General features: G+C 41.3%; 1 protein-coding gene across 1 annotated transcript in view; it reads left to right on the top strand.

Moving 5' to 3' along the window:
- The first annotated feature begins 1,420 nt into the window (after positions 1 to 1,420).
- The window catches only part of LOC140229524 (uncharacterized), a 153,999-nt gene continuing 132,824 nt past the window's right edge, over positions 1,421 to 22,595 (top strand). The window contains 21 exon segments of the mRNA XM_072309772.1: positions 1,421 to 1,431; positions 1,892 to 2,170; positions 3,130 to 3,258; positions 4,160 to 4,350; positions 4,911 to 5,144; positions 6,074 to 6,181; positions 6,726 to 6,906; positions 8,482 to 8,708; positions 10,787 to 10,924; positions 11,469 to 11,633; positions 12,343 to 12,492; positions 13,296 to 13,670; positions 14,145 to 14,362; positions 14,892 to 15,084; positions 15,540 to 15,722; positions 16,662 to 16,781; positions 17,430 to 17,657; positions 18,739 to 18,963; positions 19,688 to 19,873; positions 20,934 to 21,164; positions 22,219 to 22,335. Coding sequence (XP_072165873.1) covers positions 1,421 to 1,431; positions 1,892 to 2,170; positions 3,130 to 3,258; positions 4,160 to 4,350; positions 4,911 to 5,144; positions 6,074 to 6,181; positions 6,726 to 6,906; positions 8,482 to 8,708; positions 10,787 to 10,924; positions 11,469 to 11,633; positions 12,343 to 12,492; positions 13,296 to 13,670; positions 14,145 to 14,362; positions 14,892 to 15,084; positions 15,540 to 15,722; positions 16,662 to 16,781; positions 17,430 to 17,657; positions 18,739 to 18,963; positions 19,688 to 19,873; positions 20,934 to 21,164; positions 22,219 to 22,335 — 3,889 coding nt within the window.

Raw genomic sequence — 22,595 nt, 5'->3', positions numbered from 1 at the left:
CTGATGTGCTTGAATGAACTCTTCGGGAGTTGCTAGGGCTTACCTTCTATTGTCCAGAGGTGAACACTGACTTGCGTGTCCCTTGATCGCGATTGCGTCGAAAGGAAGACTTTTAGGGCGCTTTTCTCGAAACAGTGATTTTCCAGACGTCTCGACATGCTCTCTTTTAAACATCGATATCTCCGCAGCCGATTATTTTTATAAAATGTGTTATATATCAATTTAAAGCAGAAAGATTAGGGGATTATATCATGCAATTTTCAAATAATCGACCTCGCCCGACTTTAGGATCATTTTGTTGTAGCGGGTCACATATACTTGTTGTTTTCATTTGTATGTACATGTATTTGTGCTATGTTGGTGGATTGATTCATGAGTTTAACTTGATGAAACTATGCTTTTAATCATTTTCTCTCTGAAACAAAAATTCTTTGCAGGTTTTCAGTGTAACGTCACAAATGCAGCTCCAGTAGCTTGTAACAGCGGCTGGTATGCCGACGCTCCTCTGAGCACCTACTGCCGACAATGTGATGCAGGTTACTCGTGTGCGGATGCCACCCAAGCACCTCAACCCTGTGATAATGGTGAGAATTGAAATTATGTTTTACATCCTGTTTTGATTTTTGTGACGATACTCCCTGTAAAATGAATGACATTAGAGGTGGGCTATAGAGGGGGACATATTCAGAACATGCTCATCACACCTTAGTTTGATGAATTAAGGCATACTGATGCCATAATCAGAAAAAGAAATGAAAATAATGTGAAATCCAGGGTGCTGGCCTGAAACGGAAGGTTTAGGGTTCAAATCCTGGCTTGGTTTGTACATTCAAGGTGTCCCATCTTAGGAATCAGACAATGAAGGCTTGGGTAATGGTGGTTGGTGGCAGGGTCCACCTTGAAGTACTGTGGAATTTTAATTAACCCTTTCTCCTCCAGGGATTTCCTCTGCCAATCGGCACCCAGAGCACATAAAGGTTAAAGAGGGTACCCAAGGTAACAAACGCCTTTGCAGTGTTTGAACCAGAAAGATCCTTGTTCTGTCTTTACCATATCCAGGCCAGTACAGCCAGGCGGGGTCAACGACCTGCACAGACTGCCCTCCGGGTTACGCCTGCCCGGATAAGACATCGGCTGGAAAGGAGGAGTGCGCCCCTGGGTGGTACGCCACGGGAAAGGCCACCGAGTGCACGCCCTGTACATCTGGAAAGTACTGCACAGACACAACGTAAGTATGGCAGAGGCTGATTGACTCGTGCACTGGAGTGCTTTCTTTGCTGATTTGCACAGAAGTGTGGAAACTAATCGTCCATGAATAGAGATCACGTAATCCCCCACTCCCTACTGTGTTGCTAAGACCTTTCAGTTGGACTGAGGCATATTGCTGCACTTAAGCGATAGATTTTTAAGCAATTGCGTGATGCTTGCAGTGTGAGGTAGTGTCGCTGCCTGAAGAGCTGTAGATGATTGGTTTGAGTCCCGTGGGGGGTGTTTCATAAAGCTGTTCTTAAAGTTATGAACGACTTAAGAACAATTGGAACACGTTTTGATGTGCTCTACTTATCAGAATTTCAATAATTCAGCACAAGAACTCATCACCAGCCATTCTTAAGTCATTCGTAACTTTAAGAACAGCTTTATGAAACACCCCCAGGTTCCTTTTTTTCCGTCATGTTTGTTAAATTATACATCAGCAGTTGCGATCTTACACATTTCATTTGTAGAGGGAGACAAATTGAATGAAATTCACACCTCAAACCTCGCTCCTCTGCTTAAAAATCTCTTGCGTATTTAATGCTTGTAGAAGAGCGTTGATGAACTAAGAACCTAATTGCCATATAAAGGGTTAAATGACGCAATATTATGATTTTTATTGTTTTTTGTTGGGCAGATCAAACTCAGAGATCGACTGTTTTCCTGGGACCTACTCCTACACCAACGCGACAATCTGTGTCAGCTGCCAGGCCGGGTTCGAGTGCCCCAACACCGACGGCTCGGACATGCGAGCCTGCGAGGCGGGCGAATATAGCACCAGCGGGAGCGTGGCTTGCCTGGTGTGTCCACCTGGCTTTGCCTGCCCCAGCACTGACATGGACTACCAGGAGCCGTGCGTGGTCGGGACGTACTCCACCGGTCAGCAGGCGGAGTGTTCGGCATGTCCGGCTGGAATGTAAGTCACTGAAGATCCATCGCCTGCATAGGAAAAGGGCCCTAAGGCCTGCAGGCTCAAAAAGTAAAAATCACAAAAAGTTATGAACGCATTGTATGACAGAGCTTTCATAACTGTCAAATTATGACATGAACAAAAATTTGATTTCTTGAGTGAAATTTCAAGCTAGGGCCTTTCTACTAGGCAGGCGACAATATTTTGTGAACTGAAGATGAGTTATTCAGTTTACAATCCTTTTGAGTGTCCAAGCATTTCGTATGCAATCATCTAGTGTCATCTTTGGTCAGAATATCATGATTACATCGCATTACCTTTGTATAAGGTAAGGAAATGTTTTGTGCTTGATACCCTTCAGAATTAGATCTCATTTTATGTAAAAGCATCAAATTGATGGTTATATTCTTGTCATGTTTTTAATTTAACTTTCAATGCTTACTTCAAATTTATACAGAAAAAAAAACCCACAATCTTGATTTGGCCTTTCCTCTCCCTTTTGTTTACAAACTTCTCTGCTTTACCTGATTGGATTCTTGTTTTCATCACCCAACTCATCCCTTTTGTGATATTTTTCTCTGCCCTAGTCTTGCCCAGATAGTGCACATTATATTACTATTCTTAACCAAATCAGACATCTAGAGGGAACTTTAAATATTGACAATTAGTATTAGTAATCACATCTTTGATTTAATTTCAAAGAGTTTCATTTCAAAGGATTCAAGTTACTCTGTTCAGATGTCTGATATGGTTAATAATGTTATACATGTATGTCTGCAAACCATGTACATGTACATGTGACTGTTTACCCAATATGTTTGTCATTTTACCTCTGACAAGGAGGTAAAATGACGATTTGAAATGTCAGGAACCCTTGACTTCATTTTCATTTCGAAATGATGTACTCTTGTGAGATGTGTGACCATAGTATTTTGGCTCCCTCCTGCCATGTTGTACACATGTAGGTATTGCCCAGTGCCAGTCGATGCTGTTCAGAGGCCATGTGATGACGGCTCGTATTCCCTGGGCAATGCGTCCGTCTGCACTGCCTGCCCCCTCGGCTATGCCTGTCACAGCAAGACTGAAGCGCCTACGTAAGTAGCATGGGTGTCTTATTTGTGCACATCATCACTTTATTGAAGTTAGTCAAACAGCAAAGAAAAACATTAAAAGACATACTGTAACTACACAATACGAATAACAATATTATTACAGCAGTTCATTGCCGAGGACAAGACCTATGACTGAACATGCAGGGCACATGAGGTTTTCAGTTTGACAATTTGCCAATAGCAGTGTTACTGTGTAACACACCTACAGAGTAGTATACTGGGCCAAAAACAGGAAATCCTTCAAAAAGAAATGAAATGGTCTATTTCAGATGTTTTTTGTGAGATTTTCTATTACTGATTATTAAAACCCCCTAAAAAAACAAAAACAAAATATGAACACATGGTTATATATTTAATGTTTTACGCATGTGTCATCCTTTAGGGCTGATTTTGACAATTCATAGAGGTTGTCAGTGGAAAGGGAACTCATGACTTCATAATCAATTTTCCTGAATAAATGTGCCATTTTATTCCTTCTATTTTTTTTCAATTTTTTAAACTTACATACCATGAAATGCATTTTGAGTTCTTTATCATTGTCATGTTTTGCAGGTAGCATCCACTCACAATACTGTATACACCAAAAATCTCACATTGGTTGTAATTTTTGCAAACCAGAAGGTTTTCGGAAATTTCACAAGTTGCGGTTGAGCAAAGCATGAATATACTAGAGTTTTGACTGTTTATTTTGTATTATGTACGCAATACCTAAACACACAGCAGTCATATGTTGGGGAATTACTAAGAAATATGTGATATACAACTTGTTCACAGTCTGTTTGTTACTTGTGTTTATTCATTTTGGTAAGGGGGTTCAAATGAATTTTGAAAAGGATGTAAAAATGAAGACTGAGTAATTTTCTTTTGTATTTTCTCTCTGTAGGTCATCAGAGCTTTGTGCAGCTGGAACATTTTCCCTCGGGAGTCAGACACAGTGCAGTCAGTGTAACCCAGGCTACTACTGCCCCACCATCTACGGCTCAGAGTTCCCCTGTCCCCAGGGGTACTACAGCGGACTCAATGAGGTTAACTGCACCATCTGTGAGGCCGGCTACCAGTGCTCTGACCCAACATGTGAGTTTTCTCGCATCTGATATTTTTTATTTTTGTTAAATGCTTATCCTTTTTTGCTGTAATTATGAGGGATACAGAGCTGAAAGGATGCTCATTTTTGATCTACAGTGGGTATTTCTTTTTAATCAGATGATGAATTTGTATGTTCGGGCTATTTTGATTCTAAATGAAGATATGTCATGTCACAAACACAGAATTAGTGTAGAAGTACTTACAGAGTCAGAATCTGAATAAAAATCACTTAGTTATTTAAGGTTTGTTGCATTTGTCAGCTTATTTGTGGCTGCAAATAAAGCTCATTTATTTTTCCTTATGTTAGGGTGAAAATCTATTAAACTGATGTTGCAAGACAGGACTATAAAGGACATTGGTGGAAAGTAAATTATGAGCTCACCATTATAGGTATTAGTCATACAATTGTACACTCAAAATTCTGAAGTCAACATGCAAAATTCTGAAGTCAAAGTGATGATGTAAGATGTGTGGTAGACAGTTGTGAGAATCAGATTGTTTGAAGAACAATTTTTTTGTATGTTTGATTCTCTCACACTACGTATCAGCTCCGGTTGTTTGCCCGCCCGGCATGTGGTCTCCGGAGGGCTCTCTCTACTGCCGGGAGTGTCAGGCAGGCTACACCTGTGATGAGGGCTCCACCAGTGCCACGCCCGAGGCGGACCTCTGCGAGCCGGGAGGCTGGTGTGATGGCAAGGACCGGTATGAGTGCCCCCTGGGTACCTACAACCCCTACAATGGCTCCAAGACTGAGAAAGAGGCGTGTCTTGCATGCCCACCAGGTGAGAGTACACCATACATTGTATGAACTTTTACTTTACCTTTTGAAGGCTGGGCCCCATTTCATGAAAGATGTTAGGATAGCAACTCTTGCTGGAATGGCAACTTCCCATAGCAACAGCCAATCAGGTCATTACCATGACAATTGTGATTTTAGCAAGAGTTGCTATCATATCAATTTTTTATGAAATGGGGCCTTGGTCCCCGAGTACACTCGGGCAGGTGTCTATGGGAAATGTGTATCATAGCAAAATCAATTCGTCCTCAATGGGTTAACACTTTGGATTGCAGGGGTCTTCACATCTGACCATAAGTTTGAAAATTGGAAAGGAACTGAATCATTTTTATGAGGAATTATTCGTGGTTTGTTTATGGAATTAATTAGTTTTGACTTCTCATTTGAAAGGGGCCCTTGGCAATGACTAGTAAATTTCAGGCACTCTTCATATGAATTGAGTTTGTTGTGAATGCCATGAAATTCAGATGTTAAGGGGGTCGAGAGGTGTCTGGTGTCTCTCAACTTTTGAATTGGTATTAGCTATCAGAGTCAACATTTATATTTTCAGAAGTATAGTTCACACACATTTGGAAAGTTTGACACCACGTTAATGGAGCAGTTGTTCAGTTTGTTCAATGGCTTTCTTAGTAATTATTTGATTGATTTCCTTCTGGCAAGGCCACAATTTAATTTCAAGGAAAAAGGCAAGTAATTTGATTCTTCATTGCTAAATCATTTTATTCCTATTTGAGACAGTAATTAGTGTCACTGCTTCTGCCATTTTCCCTCTCTTTGTAGTTCATCATTTTTCAAGAAGTTGTAAATAGATCAGACACAAGGAGTCTCGAAAAAAGGAATGAAATTGCGTTGTCATGTTGTAATGAGGTTCTTCCTGTTTCATGACATTACATTTATCATTTGATCCTTCCCCAGGATTCTACTGTGACACAGAAGGAATGTCAGACTACGTCAGCAACCAGTGTCCAACCGGTCACTACTGTCCCACTGGCACCACGTATGCCACCAGGTTCCCTTGCCCTGGTAAGGGGACAGCATAATCTACTATGATTTTTTCTCTTTATCTTTATGTTTATTTGACCATTTGTGCGTTTTGAGTGCCGATTGGCAAGAAAAACCTCATAATGATGTACACAATATCTAAAGTTCCTTGGTACAGAAAGGATTAAGGAGATTTTCTTATGGATATTCATTCATGATGGAACACCTCTGCTCAAGTTCTTAACACAATGCATTATTTGTTAAGGAATTAAGCCAATGTTTTGTAACATCTTTAACTGGAAATTTTGGTTAGATTATAGATTTGACATCAGTATGAAGGGCTTAATAGAGAATCATAAGATTGCCCAAATGTACTTTGCAGAAGGATCAAGAAAATTCTAAATGTACTCTCTAAAATTTGGCACAAATCCATTCCATTAGCAACTTACACCACCAGCTGAAATGACCTAAATACACTGTATTTGAAGGGCTCAGAGAAGAATGAAGTAATCTTATGGACATCTAACATGATGCTAGTGAAACGAGTTGAGATCTATATTATTATGATTCTTTTCCAATCCCCCAGGCGGTACTTACAATGACCGGATGAACCAGTCCTCAGAGGCTATCGCCTGCATCACCTGTCCGGCTGGAAATTACTGTCCTGAGGGCAGCTCGACCGACGGGACCCCGTGTCCAGCGGGATTCTACTGTTTGGCTGGACAATACTCGGGCTTCCAGAATCCTTGTCCGCTAGGAACCTATGGGTGAGTGATCTGACCTCCTGCTTTATCAATGTCCAATAGTTTTACCATTTATTTTGTAGCGGAAGCATCAAGATTCCACACCTTGACATCCATCAAGATCGAAGGATGAAAATTTATTGCAATCAGTCCTTTTCTGATAAGTTTGTTTTCTTATTGTTTCACCGACAGGAGAATTTATGAGAGCTTTAAATAGTCTTATTATGGAATGTCATGTGATTATTTCACAATGTATGTATGTTCCTGCAGTTGACATAGATCCATGTCACCAATCAGTTCAAATGTTTGCTTTCCTTTCAAAGATGTATTTAGATTAGTTACTGATTATGAGGATTATTCAAAGATCCTACAAATATTGATTCTCCTTGACGCCATTTGTAGAATTACTGAAGTGGAGTTCCCATAGAGAGCAATATTTGATATTACATGTATTATCCATACAGAGGATTTTTAGAGCCCAAATATTTTGTTATTTTGTTGACGAACATCATAACCTCCGACCCACTTAGAAAGTTTGTTGAACTCGACCAATATTTTTTGCCGAGGCGACCAATATTTCAAATATTGGACAGCAAGAGGGGGATTCCCCAAAGTTTTTATAAACTGCACCGTGATTGGCTGAGATATATACAAGATGACCTGAAATATGAAGTAAAAACGTCTATGATTGGTCAATCACGAATTAACTAAAATATCGTTTTTTCTAAAATTCTGTGTTTATACAAACAAATTTCATATATCAATTAGTTGAAATTATTTTGCATACAATTTTTCAAAATATCACTTTCATACCAGGAAATTAAATTGAGGTTTAATGAAAACAAGTTGCATTTTTTTTTTTGAAGGCGACGATTGATCTGCTCAGTGCTACTGCTAGATAGCCCGTGCGCGATATACAAATATATGTAGCCGGCCACCGCCGCTTGCATTTGCATGCATGTTACGTTATGTGTATACTAAGTACAGTAGGCCATAGGACTACAGTACGAGTAATTTGATCTTTCACGATCTACAGTAGATGTGACGTGAATTGTGTCTCAGATCTCGGATACAAGAACATCTAATGCTGGAGTAAATTAGCTAGATCTCGGCCTAACAGTAAAATGACGGCTACCATGGATACATAGATCACTGTTTTATCAGAGAATGAAGTAGATTAACTTGCACTGAAGAGTGTACCATACCCCATGTCAGGATCAAGTACAGTAGCTAAGTAGGAGACCATACAGCACTCGGAAACAGAAAGGGTAAGTGAAAATATTCTTTGCTAAATCCTCTTTAGGATAATAATGATAATATTGGATGTCCTATTTTCGATTAATACAAGGAAATATTGGACTCGCTAAGCAAAATATTTCCTTGTATTAATCTCAAGGCCGTCCAATATTATATAAATGTCGTCCCCCCCCCCCCCCACCCACTAGAGGCTAGTCAGTGTCATGAAATTTTGATGAATGTCATAAGCTCTCTTAGAAATGCCATGAGAAAGGAAGGACTACAAGTACCCTTCATGAGTCATCCATTCCAACATCCAATAACTTTATGCTCTGTGCTTGCCCTGTTGATATATCCTTACAGTGATGACATCGGTTTTGAGAACATGACCATGTGTATCACCTGTCCTGCCGGGGCTTACTGCCCCTTTGGCAGTGCGAATTCCCCCACTACCTCGCCCATCCTCTGCGAACCTGGCACCTACAATGGGGATGAGGGTGCTGGCCACGCCTACAACTGCAGGCTGTGTGACCAGGGTCGCTCCTGCCCTGTACCTGGGCTCACCAACAGCTCGCACCCCTGTGCACAAGGTATGCATGACAGTCGGGTTAGGGTGTTAGCATGCTGCACATTATGTAGAAATGTTTTGGTCCAGGAGTTTGAGCACTTAACCAGACTTCTTTGAGGAAACTGAGGGTCCAAGTCCCGTTGTGACACTTGTTTCTTTCATTGACCAAGATGGATGTATCTCAAACACTCCTCTTTGACCAGCCAATCTGGATGGGTACATGTACTTGACAGGAAGCTGAATGTGTTTCTGGTTAGATAATGGTTTCTGTTAGGCAGTTTGTAGTATCCTGGCTGCAATGTGGACTGAATGTAAATGCTTCAGTTACACATGGCCGGATTTCGAACTGGGTCCATGAGGAATTGAAACCTTATCGACCCGGTTCGAGCCGTAGAGATCCGCATTTACCCGCATGGTTACCCTTGTCAATTCCTGATGGATTCCAGGGGCTATGATGTAGTGGTGAAAATTTGTTGGTCATGTTCGAAATTTTCTCACGGATTTCAATTCCATATTAATATCCGAATTGACCCGGTTTGAACCGCATTGACTCGCACCAACCCGCTGCAACCCGCGGCGTAAAACCATATGGACCCTTGCCGTTTACCACATTGCCTTCATGCAACGGATGATGACAAGGTTTACATCTGGGTTCAGTACGGGTCGAAGCGGGTTGACACGGGTCAATAGGGGTCGAAAAGGATTAATTAAAGTGGATTTTTATACGGTTCGATGCAATATCGATTCAATACAGGTCTCTACGGCTCAAACCGGGTCGAGAACGTTTTTAATTCCTAATGGACCAGGTTCAAAATCTGGCCATGAGTGACTGTAGCATGAATTACCCTCGCTGGAACTAATCCGGCTCATTTTCACTCTGATCAAATCCGTTTTATGACCTGGCCGTGTGTGACTGTAAATAAGTTGTACACTTAGCTGCAGGTTGGATTCCAGTGTATGGAACAGCATCTAGCTGTTAAGTGGTCTAAATACCACAAATAATGTTTCACAGACCCAGTAGCGTGGGGAGAGAAGGTTGGTCCGATCGAATTGATCTTCATTTGCTACCCACTGGGGTACATTTGAAAACCACAACTGTGCAGGCCTGCTAGGACAGAATTGTCCATCAGCTAATAATTATGTGCAGTCAAGATTCTTTGGTTGCTTATATACTTAGTTTACATAGAGGTCAGTGATAAAGCTGCACACAATTTGTTACAGGAACTCCCGAATATATCTACGTCTTCCCATAGCTTTGTGTTTCCTCACTAATGGGTCTGTACAGTCAAATGAAAATCTGCACTTTACTGAAAACTCAATTCCTGATTCACAGTCAAGACATACTTTGTTCTGTTTGCACCTACAATGTACATTATGCTTTCTACCAAATATTCCTGATTCAGCGCATTTCAATGCCAGATGTTAAAGGTAGGGAATCCCATTTGCATGCCTTAAGTGAAGAGTTGTATAAATACAGTGGTATGTTGAAGAGAGTATCATTTTAGAAACTCCCATCAAGTATTGAAAGTGGAAGGTAACATTTAGTACATTTTTATTGACCGTTAGATTTTGAATTGAATTTTTTTCGGGGCTCACCGTAAATTCCAGTACATTACTAGGCTACCTTTGCAGACCCATGCACTGCATGTGTGTCCATCATGTATATTTTGTGAAGAAAGTTCATCAAAACTTATAAACATTTCTATATACATTCTTGCCACACACTCTATATGTTATTACATCAGCTCTTATACTTTTGGATTTGTGTTTATAGATTAAAAAAATACAGAAGACTGCAACAAAATGGCTGAAGTGTGGCTGACACACAGAACTACTGAGTAGTTGAGTTTTGTGCATTATTCAAATTGTAGATAACTGTTGACTTCCAAATTTCTCAGCAGTGGCCTAAACAAATCCCCTGAGGTTCATATTTAATGTTTTGCTGCATTTTGGGAGGTCTGTAAAAGGTATCCCCTACCTTTAACCCATGGAAGACTAGTACATTGTACCATGTATACTCAGGGAAACGTGTCACAGCAAAATCAGCTAGTCCTCAATGGGGTGAACACTGAATTCCTGTTCTGTTTATTTCTGTAACAGGTTACTACTGTCCGAATGGAACCATCACCAATGACCAGTACCCCTGTGCTCCGGGAACGTACACAGGGTCAACGAGCCTGACGGCACCCGAGGAGTGTGACCCCTGCTGGGAGGGCTACTACTGTGACTGGGCTACAGGTTTGACCTTTGACTTCTGACCTCTGACCTCTCTGACCCATTCTGTTAATAGCCTTGTGATGGAGTGATTGCCATAGTGTGCTATGGACAGGTAATATGATTGAGAGATAGAAAACTTGTGCGATGGAAATGTTGATTGTATTATGGGAAGCAAGAGGATTCATTGGTAAAGTGGCATCTATCATTATGCCCTCTGTCCTTCAAATATCATGTGTTTTGGGGAGTAAAATTTTCAAGAGCCTTCCTCATTCATAAATGCATGAATAGATTTTTGAATTAGCAACACGTTATACAATATCAAAGTTTGTGTTTCACTTCAGTTGGGACATTATTTTCTGATTGTGGGCCAATTTAATGAATATCAGCCTAACCTTAGCACACAGTAAAATAGAGAGTTGCTAGTTCAATGATGAATTGATGATCAGCTTTCCAGCAGAATTACCCCAGGACTTATGGCTTAAGGAAATAAATCATGTCCTCTCTGTCTATCCTGTATGTAAGCCTACCTCTGCCAACAATGGCTCACTCTTTGCTTGACCAACAGGTGAGACGGTCAACCCACCCCAGCCCTGCAGGCCGGGTTACTACTGCCCTCTGCAGACGCCCAGCCCTGACCGCTACCCCTGCCTGGCCGGAACCTTCTCTCCCCTGTCCAACCTGTCGCGAGCTGACCAGTGCACCCCCTGCACCCCTGGCTACTACTGTCTGGGTAAGTCTCTCCCCCCTTCGAGATCTTCTCCTGATTTGTAGCCTTCATGTGAACATCCATTATGACGATAGTAATGCAGCAAAGACCTGGCAGAATGGAGTAGTAAAGGCAAGCATAAGGCAAGCAAGCAGAGTAAGGCAGACAAAGGACAAATTCTTTGAATCATTCTTTTGTTATAGCATGAGCCTTTGCTGTCCAGCAAAGTTGTAGCAATTGCCAAGATGCATATTGAAAGTATGATTTGATTTATAAAATTATCGGCCATATCATCAAATTATTAATATCAATAAATCAAATGTTTTCCTCATATAGTGGTCAATTGGGTTCATGCAAAGGTGTTATTTAGACTGTATTTATAAATTTCACGGGCAACATGGCACGTTGCCAATTTGAGACTGGTTCCACAACCTTGTAAATGATGAATATTAGTTTCATGGCCAAATAGGCTAGGCGCCATTTATAAGCATTTGAAAGTAAGTCCATCATCTGATAGCATGAAATAAAACCTTTCCAGTGATGCATGTATGTCACTTGTAGCAAATTAGGGAATATTCTTAAATTTGCTATGATGATTTAAAAAACAAATACAGTTAATTTTTTTTCACTTAGTTTATTTTGCAGCAGTAGTCGCAATTATCTCAACTTAAACAAGAATGGAGTTAACTTGTTTTGTGACAAAACTCTTCATTTGTTTTCCTCTTTCTCCTAGGTGGAGAACCGACAGACACCGACGTCTGTCCTCCTGGGTTCTACTGCCCCGAGGGGACGGAGTACGCCGAGCAGTACGGCTGCCCCAACGGGACGTACAACCCTCACACCCAGCGCGTCAATGTGTCGCAGTGTCAAGACTGCACTCAGGGTGAGGACTAATGGGTGATGATGGTTGTCATAATGATGGTTGTCATGACAATGGATGCAACTGGTGACGATGATGATATAACATTCAATGTAGCACTACTATTTGTAAAAAACGCCATTTTGTCATCAGTTTCAAAGAAGTGGAACATACCAGTCACACAATATAATGATCAAACAACACACAGGAAATTACAGGTCAAAAATGAAGACTGTGACATCTATTTACCATGTGATTGTTTGCTATCTACTTATGTTTATCCATCAAATACTGAGGGATTAAGTGTCCCAAACAAACCTAAAAACAACCTGTTACAATAAAAACACTTTGCAGCTGGATGACTTCACGTAATGAATTAGGTTTGGCATTGTTATTTTGATGCTGCTAATGTTATGAATACTGTACCATGATTATGACAATGTGATGTTGTAATAAAACAAAATGTGATAGTTCTCTTTGTAATAAAGATTGCAGTGATGAAAAGAGGGGGATAGTACAAATTGAAATAATTAATGAGGATGATGATCATAATGACTGTCATGATGGTGATGATGATGATGGTGATAGTGATTGTAATGACAATGACCATGATGATGATGATGATATGATGATGATGATAATGATGATGATGATGATGATGATGATGATGATGATAATAATGATGATGATGATAATGATGATGATAGTGATAATGATTGTAATGATAGTGACGATGATGATGGGAAGAAAATGGAGTTCATTGCCCAGAAAACTGGCCGGCAGTGTATTCATGCATTAAAATCTTGAATTTCTCATGTTCACCTCAGGTCATTTCTGCGAGTACGGTGCCGTCAATCCAGTCGACTGCCCTGCTGGTACCTACATGCCTGACGGTGTTGATGTGAACGGTACCCTCTACGGTTCACCGGCGCAGTACCAGGACAACTGCCTGGAGTGCACTGGAGGTTCCTACTGCACGGCGCAGACGGTGAACCCTTATCCTTGCGGCACCAGTATGTTCTCCAAACCGGGGAAGAGCAGCTGCGAGACATGCGAGGCGGGTTACTACTGCGACAACGCAACAACGTCGTATGCCGACATGACCACCAACAAGCGGTGCCCGGCCGGTCTGTACTGCACAACAGGATTACACTCCCTCAGCGAGGCCACCAACTGTAGCACCAGCCACTACTGTCCGGAAGGTAAGCTTTTATTGACTGCCTAATTCATGTTTCCCTTCCACTCTCATCAGATATCCTCTGCCCTTTACTGACAAAGCTAGAAAACTCCATTCATACAGTGTCTTACCACATAATCTTGGTATTGGTTGTTGCTAAAATTGATATTCAAAGTTGTCCTTTTTTTTCTCTGATATTCGCAAGTCAGTACTTAAAGGACACAAATTTTGATAACCCACAGCACAGTCTGTGTATATGTCTTGACTGAATTCTCCTTAAGTTTGTATTTTGCTTACTTGAAGACATAATTGTGTAATGAGGGGTGCATCTGGTGTTGTTCAGTGTAATGATATGGTGATGGGAGTTCAAAGGTGAGACCGTAAAACTGAAATAGATGCGCTATATCAAAGATGTTTAACTCAAAATTAACTAAGCGCAGATAGAGAGAAAGTCTAAAATGTCATGCCTTCTCTCTTTAAAAAAATTTTACTTCTGCAGCCACACCCGAGGAGCTGAATTGTCCGGTGGGGACATACAACCCGACCACCGGGCTGGGAGCCATCACTGATTGCACCCCTTGTGATGCCGGTTTTTACTGCCTTGAGGGGGTCAACACAACCAATGGTCCGTGTGACCCAGGTTACTACTGCCCCACCAACATTAACAACCCGTATGCCACCACGCCTTCATTGATTGGTTCCTACGGTCCACAGCAGGTGGGTTACACAAGTTAATCTTACTACTTTTTTTTCTCCCTGATTTAAGGATTACTACTAATAATGATTGTCATGTTTTAGCACTTGGGTGTATGTAAAATATATAAGAGTGTACATTTGTAATAGGAATCAAAAGTGTATTTGATGAAAATTTGTTCTGAAATGACTGAGATATCCAAAAAAAAAAGAGTTCCTAGTAATGGGTGGGACCCACCCTTTATTAGGACCACTTTGTTTTACTTTGTTTTTGGATATCTTAGCCATTTCAAAACCGATTTTCATTAAATAAACCTTCAATTCCTTTTAAAATTGTATGCTCTTTAATATGTCATGTAAGTGGTTTCTAATTATCTTGCAAAAAGTTGAAACCTGAATCCTCATCTCAACCAAAACTATACCATCCCTTTAAGATATGGAAGTCTTTAAACTTAGAATTTGAGCTGGAAGAATAGTGATTCAATCTGTAATTGTGATTTGATGGAATAGTTGTATTAAAAGATTCAATGTGATGGTGATGTGTGCTTTGAAGGTGCCATGCCCAGCAGGGACGTACTTTGATTCCACCGGAGCGCGCTTCGAAGCAGACTGCATCCCCTGCCCATACGGTGAATACTGCCCTCTAGGGTCGGCAAATGGAATCATCTGTCCCCGTGGCTACTACTGCCCGGAGAACTCCACGGCCCCCATCCCGTGTATAGCTGGTCGCTATGGCAACGATACAGGTCAGTGCATTGCCCAGTACACACTTGTTTCTCAGAAAATCTCTTTGCTGTATTCACACCTCTCTTGAGTAATGTCATAATTTTTCTCAGTACTTCCTATCATGCTGCCAGACATGTTTAGAATGACCAGCCTCAAGGTCACATTATTTCCTGTTAAAGTGAAATGAAGTGCTCCTGAGTTTTTTGCATTGTCTTACCAATAGTCAAGGGCAGCATCCAGATGAATTGGATTCTTGAGGTGCTGGTTGATTAACATTCTGTATAACTGCTGCAAATTTGACAACTATGATCTAGCTATGTGCTAGTAATATGTTGCTAGATGGCTGGTTCAGGTATAATTGTTTAACGTGTATCCGGGCATATTCTCAAATACCTGTAGGCTTTGTATAGGACCCAAGAGGTTTCTGTTGGCAGTGGGTTAATAAATCCCCCACCCTTCTCATTGACACCAACAGGTGCAGGAGCATTGACGGACTGCCCCCAGTGCGACCCTGGGTGGTACTGTGACGCCCCCGGTCTCCAGACTCCGAGGGCCCAGTGTGATCCAGGTTACATTTGCTACGGCGGGGCATACACCTCCACCCCTACAGACGGAGTAACGGGAGAGATCTGCCCTGCTGGAGGATTCTGTGTGACAGGTGCGCTCAGAGAGATGGGAGAGTGAGGTGGAGATGATGGTGATGGTGGTGATGATGATAATGGTGGTAATGGTGACGGTGACGGTGACGATGGTGGTGTTGGTGACGATAGTGATGGTAATGGTGGAGGTGATGGTGGAGGTGGAGGTGATGGTGATGGTGGTAGTGATGGTGATGGTGATGGTGATGATGGTGATGGTGATGGTGATGGTGACGGTGACGATGGTGGTGATGGTGACGATGGTGATGGTGATGGTGATGGTGATGGTGGAGGTGATGGTGATGGTGATGATGATGGTGGTGATGGTGGTGATGGTGATGGTGATGGTGATGATGATGGTGGTGATGGTGATGTTGATGATGGTGGTGATGATGATGATGATAATGATGATGATGATGATAATGATGATAATGATCATGATGATAAAGGTGATGATGGTGATGGTGGTGATAATGAATGTGATTGATGTTTGATTATGATACTTACAATGATCAAGAATTTTTCTTGACATGTGAGAGCGATGATCAAAGATATAAAAACGTAATGACAGTACTAGGAATGTCAATCATGGTGATGTTGGTGATGATGTTACAATATAGTCACAGTGAATGATGAAAGAATTGACTGATTTTATTCCTATGATATATGCAGCAGTTTGTGAAAAGCCTTATAGCACAGGGTTAGTAGTAATTATAGCAGTAGTATGAATGAGAATGAATTTCACATTCCTGATAAAGTATGATAGGTTAGTACAGGAGACGATCATACACATGATATTAATGGTTGCTATGGTGCTGATGGCTTATGATTATGTGGATTTCCCCAATCCAAATCTATTTGATCAGTTGAAAAAAAAACACAGAACAACACTCAAATGTTGATGAACAAAGGAATGTATTCATCTAAATGCAAGCATTAAACACCATTTGTGAATCTAGGTTCGTACGAGAGCGCACCGTGTCCGCCAGGTACCTTCAGCAACGTGTCTGGAGCTGTAGACGCCCAGGGGTGTGAAGACTGCCTCCCAGGGTATTACTGCAGCAATGCCAGGACTCCAGGTAATACAGTCAAACCTCTCCATACATACAAACCTTGGGATATACTGTATGCGGCATATATATTTTGCCAGTCAGGTGCTATTCATGAATCTTAAAATACACAAAAATATCAACTCTGATCCCGAAATGAATGTGATGTGCAGGCCTGCATTTCTCCATCCATTGCTCTACTCCACAACAGCAAATTTAACCTTCCATGAAATATTCAGGAATTCCTGATTTGTAGCAAAAATTAAGCTCGCCAAATATATTCTACAGTAGATGTGGTCTCAATGTACAGTTGGTCTTTACAAACAGGTCCAGATGCATGGAAAGTATTTCCCAGGGGATTCAAAGTGATAATACATGTATTTGTACTTGTAGCAAAATATGTTCATAATCACATTGATATCAAAGAAATTTCTTCATACGAAATCAACATAAGCTATAGCAAACAAAATGCTTCACAGTTAACATTTCTTTTTAAATTGTGGCATGCAGTAATAGAATAATATGTATGTCTCCTTGATTAACCCGTTGAGGACAAGTCCCCGAGTATACTTGGGCAGGTGTCTATGGGAAATGTGTGTTGTAGCAAAATCAGTCCGTCCTCAACGGGTTAAGACTTCTTCTTGGTATCCATACTGAGCTGCAATTTTTCTCCTACAGAACCTACGGGACCCTGCAACCCAGGTTTCTACTGTACGGGCGGGGCCACAAACCCCAATCAAACGGTCACCCAGCCGGGCTACTACTCCCCCTCTGGTTCCACCCAGCCCTACCCCTGTGCTCAGGGGTACTACATGCCCTTCGATCGGGCCGGGGAGTGCTTCGTCTGCGAGGCGGGCTACTACTGCGAGGATGAGGCGATGACAAATATGACGACCTGTCCAGCCGGTAAGACTCCTCGAGATTTGTGAAATCTTTTGATTTCAGGATGGGAGGCAAAGAGGGGGATTGGTAGCGCATAAAATCAATCAGGGCATGTGCAAAATTTTACGAAAATATGATGATTCTGTAATTTGTCTCCTTCTACAAATTTAATTTGTGGAAGATCACAACTGCTGATCTGTAAATTAACAAACATGTCAGACAAAAGGAACCAGTGGGACTCGAACCTGTCATGTACTGCTTTCCGGGCAGCGACACTACCACTCGGCTGTCCGTGATTGCTGGCAGTGACATGATGAACATGGAACAAATACTCAAGCTCCAAAATTCCGACATTGTTATGTTAAGGAGTTCAAGGCATATTATATGAAAGAAAGATATTATTCAGAGGGCTGAAGGTTCGTGTTTTTCTTCAATTTGTCTCCCTCTACAATTGAATTTACAGATCTGTTAATTACCGATCAGCATTTGCGATCTTAAGAAATTTAATTTGCCGGAAACCAGGGACAGCCTGGTGGCAGTGTCGCTGCCCATATGATACTCACACCTGAACCTTCACCCCTCTGAATAATATCTTTCTTTCATTAATGACGATTCTAGGTGGAAATAACGTTCAGTCGGTAAATGGGACGTAGTGGCTAATTACTGTATTTTCAAGATTCAGTGCATGTGCGTGTGCCAGCTTACACAGTACACGTGGTGACTGGACTCGAGCGTCCACATGCTCAGAAATCGAAATAGCCAAAAAATCAGCGAGGAAGGTGCAAGGACGAGACAGAGGGTTAACTCTGCTTCCTGTATGCTCTACCGCTCCTGCCGTAATAGCTAAAATTTAAAAGAAAGAAAAATAACGAAAAAAGGTTGATTTGAATTGATGGATTTGGAAATTATGTCTTTGTAATAAATGTAAGAAAAGAAAAGCAGGAGACCATGATCATAAGCATCTGCTTGGCATAAATCAATGCCTGGGAGTAGAATTTGAAATTAATTTTGACTTACATGACTATGACATTATGAATGACTATCGTCGGTATCGATTAAAGCAAAGATGTCAGTGTTGGTTTCTCGTCCCTCTTCCATTCATCAGGTGCGTACTGTCCCGAAGGATCCATCATCTACTCCTTGTGTCCTCCCGGTAGCTATAGCAACCTGACCTACCAGACGCACCTGGATAACTGCACCATCTGTCCCCCCGGATCCTACTGCAGCGAGAGGGGAGCCATCAGGCCCAGCGGGCTGTGCGCGGCGGGCCACATCTGTTACTCGGAGGGTCTCTACGCCACGCCCGTCTACAACAACGACTCCAGCGATGGTAGGCTGTGTATTCTGTTTGAGAAGAGAGAGAAAACTGTAGAAAACTGTCGTGGTTGTATGAAGATCGTGTGATAGGGTTGCTCTGAGTTTTTGACAGCTACATTGTGCTTGCATATTTGGAGAGTTATGAATTTTGAATGTCTCACTGTGCCACATTCTTATGCACTTGTAATTCCTTTGACAATAAAAAGTTATGTGTCCGATATATGTCAAGAAAAGGCGCCAATGAAGTTACTTTGAGCTTAAATTCTGATTCTGAATGATGTAATCATTTCATTTCATTTAATTTCATGTGCATGTTTGTGGAGATATGCTTGCAGGGTCAAATACAGTAGAGAGTTTTGTGTCAGCTTTGCAGGATAAAATAGTAAAAAACATATACCAATATTAAGTGACTCTACCCTCCTTGATGATAAAGAAAATACATTGTAAAACTTAAACTCTACCTTTAGCTCTACTTGTACAAATCCGTCTTGATTATGCTTATGTAAGCAATCTTCAGGTTATACCATGTCATTTTAGGGATTAGATTTCAATCTTTCGAAAGTTCCTTCTAAAAACTTAATGTACGAGCTGTGTTGTGATTGTCGCCTTAGTACTGTAATAGATTAACCAGTTCCCCTCCAAGATTCTAAACTTCCAATGACTTTGTACAGGTCCATCATGTTTTTGTAGGCAATGACTAATCTCTCCTCTTTCTTTCATCGCTGCTTGACCTCCAGGTCAAATCATCGTGACGTGGGGAGATCAATGTCTGTCCGGTCACTACTGTCCAGAGGGCACAACTCTCATGGAGGAGTGTCCCCCGGGTACCTACCTCAACTACCGGGGGGCGGAGTCGGAGGCTGACTGCGTCGAGTGTAACCCGGGGAGGTACTGCGAGTCGGCTGGAGCATCTGACGAAACAGGTGGGGAAGGAATGCACCATGTTATTACTTCATCTTTTCCTTATCAAGAGATCCATCTGAATGTTAATGTTGGATGAAAGAAAGAACTACATTATGTATTCTAGAAGTACATTGTAAGCACTTGAAGAGCACAGACCTTGGCCAAGCAGCTCATTTCCACCCACACATATAAGTATCCTCGAAATCGCCCTTTTTCTCAAACACAATGAAATGAAGAATGCGTTGTAGTGTCTCTACCTTTACTTCTTCTGCTCCTTGAGCACATGCCGAGTGTGTGTATGCGCACCTCAAATGCTTGCAGCTCGAATTCCCTTGTTTTTTAGTCCCGTTTCCCAATGTTAATCCTTCAAAAAAGGAAATTCCTTGATCCAGACAGTGAGCCAAACCACAACCAAAAGTTAATCATTTGTTTTGAGTTGAGTTGAGTTGAGTTGAGTTGAGTTGAGTTTATTAACAACGTATTTGTACATATGCATGTGAATATGATAACATGATAACATGAAATTACATTAGGATAAGATCAAATGACATGAAAATCTTTTATGAGAATACAGTGATATTATGCAAGGTACTTACAGCTATGCATGTGTATCTTTTACACACTTATATTTATCTTACATAAGAATACTTGTGGTGTAATTGATTTAGTTTCATTATGATATACATGTATTTATCACTGAAAAGGCAAAAACAATGAATAAGTATGTAATATAGACATACAGTGTGTATGTGCATAGACAGAAGATAATGTTGTTAAAGGGGGAACCAAAAGCTAGCACAAGTGCTAGTCGAAAATGGTTCTTGTGTCAGTATCGACTTTTCCTGAAAATCTTATCCAAATCCGTTCATACAAGTAAATTTGTGAGTTATTGTGCAAACAGACAGATAAACAGACTAACAGACAAACAAACCAACTCGGACAAAAAGCAACCTTCTTGGTGGAAGTAATAACCTACTATCTAGTATGTACCCATATAGTGATACATGAACAGTGCCTTAATGATGTCTAGATATTAACCCATTAATCTTTTCGACAATTTCCGTCTTTGTGTTGCTGCAGCTGACTGCTTTGCAGGATACTACTGCCTAGGGGGCGCTATACGAGGCGATCCCTACGACAACGTGACGGGGCAGGTTTGTCCGAAGCTGTATCACTGCCCCATTGGATCGTCTTCTCCCATCATCTGTGACGAGGGCACATACTCCAACCAGACGGGGCTGGCCGAGTGCCTGGACTGCCCCGTGGGAATGTACTGCCAGCCGCTCAACGACCCCGTGCCTTGTCCACAAGGTCAGAGCAATGGACTCAAAATGTTTTCGTTTTCTTTTGTTCCCTTAACCCATTGAGGACGATCTGATTTCGCTACAACATGCATTTCCCATTGACGCCTGCCCGAGTATACTCAGGACATGCCCTCAACAGGTTAAGACCAAAATTCTCAAATATGGTTTAGATTGTGACCATAGATTTTTGAAACCATGGACATAGTCTGAAATTAAACCATGGAACATTTCCCAAATGGTCAACTAAAGAAACCATAGTCTAAATGTAAATCATGATCTAAATGCTGACTAAATGAATTGAAGCTAGCTGAACTCCACAAAAGCTGACGTGATCATGATTAGTGCACCTCCCTAATCTAAACTTCTTTTGGGAAACACGCAATTTTACACCATGGTCTAAATGACATCAAGTGACGCGTGGCGTTTAAAGATCTAGAGCACATTTGGGAAAATAAGACCTTATGTGCCCTTGCATTTGGCTAGAAGATTGTAATTTGGTTGATTCTTCCCAAGCTCAGATTTAACACCGGACAGGCTGATTTTCCTGTGTTCTCCAACACACGTTTCCCATAGACACCTGCCCGAGCATAAACGGGACTTCAGAGTAAATAGACATGAGGTGAACTGAGTCAGATGTAAAAAAAAAAAAAAGTAGGACAGTGCACTCCCATTAAAAACAACACAGTTATAACAAAATGTTGTTATGACGAAATGATCATTAAGGTCCTGAAATTATCATCTCTCCATCCCATGTAGTAATAGTTATGTACATTCAAAGATACATTTACATTTTCCTTTGACCGTTGTGAGATAAACATGGTAAAAGATGATGCAAGTAAGTTCTCCATACTAACATTTTGGAGCACAATTGTTCTTGGGAACAAAAGCAAGTTTGAGGATTTCAGTGCAGAGGTCCCTTGAAAGATGATGAAATGATAATTTCTAAATCAAGCATGACAGGTACATGTACTTTGCAGAAATGAAGCATCATGTTAACATCTGGATGTTGATAAACGGTAGTCCAATAATTGTACTGTTCTCATGGAAACATCTGTCTGCAGGCTACTACTGTCTTGGAGGGGTTAACTCACCCAACGACCCACGACCGTGTCAGAGGGGCTATTTTGGCGATCGAGAAGGGTTACAGGCAGAAGCCGAATGCACCGAATGTTTAGCAGGTAAGTAGTCTCTTCATTCTGCCAGTGTTGAGGCAGAAAATGTGAGTTGAAACCACTCACTGGGATACGACCCCCTAATAGCTAGGTGGCACAACATTGCTCCTGCAACAATTGTTCCGGTATTATTTTCTCCAAGGACATTGGGTTGGGGTTAGGGTAGGGTTGTGATAGGGTTTTAGGTTTAGTTTAATGTGAAGATTAAACTAATCTAAAACTAATTAGGATTAAGATTAGGGTTATGATTATGTTTGTAGGTAGAA

This window comes from Diadema setosum, chromosome 6 (assembly GCF_964275005.1).
Source record: "Diadema setosum chromosome 6, eeDiaSeto1, whole genome shotgun sequence".
Taxonomy (NCBI): domain Eukaryota; kingdom Metazoa; phylum Echinodermata; class Echinoidea; order Diadematoida; family Diadematidae; genus Diadema; species Diadema setosum.
Note: the sequence above shows the minus strand (reverse complement) of the source record. Positions and strands in the feature narration are given on the sequence as shown.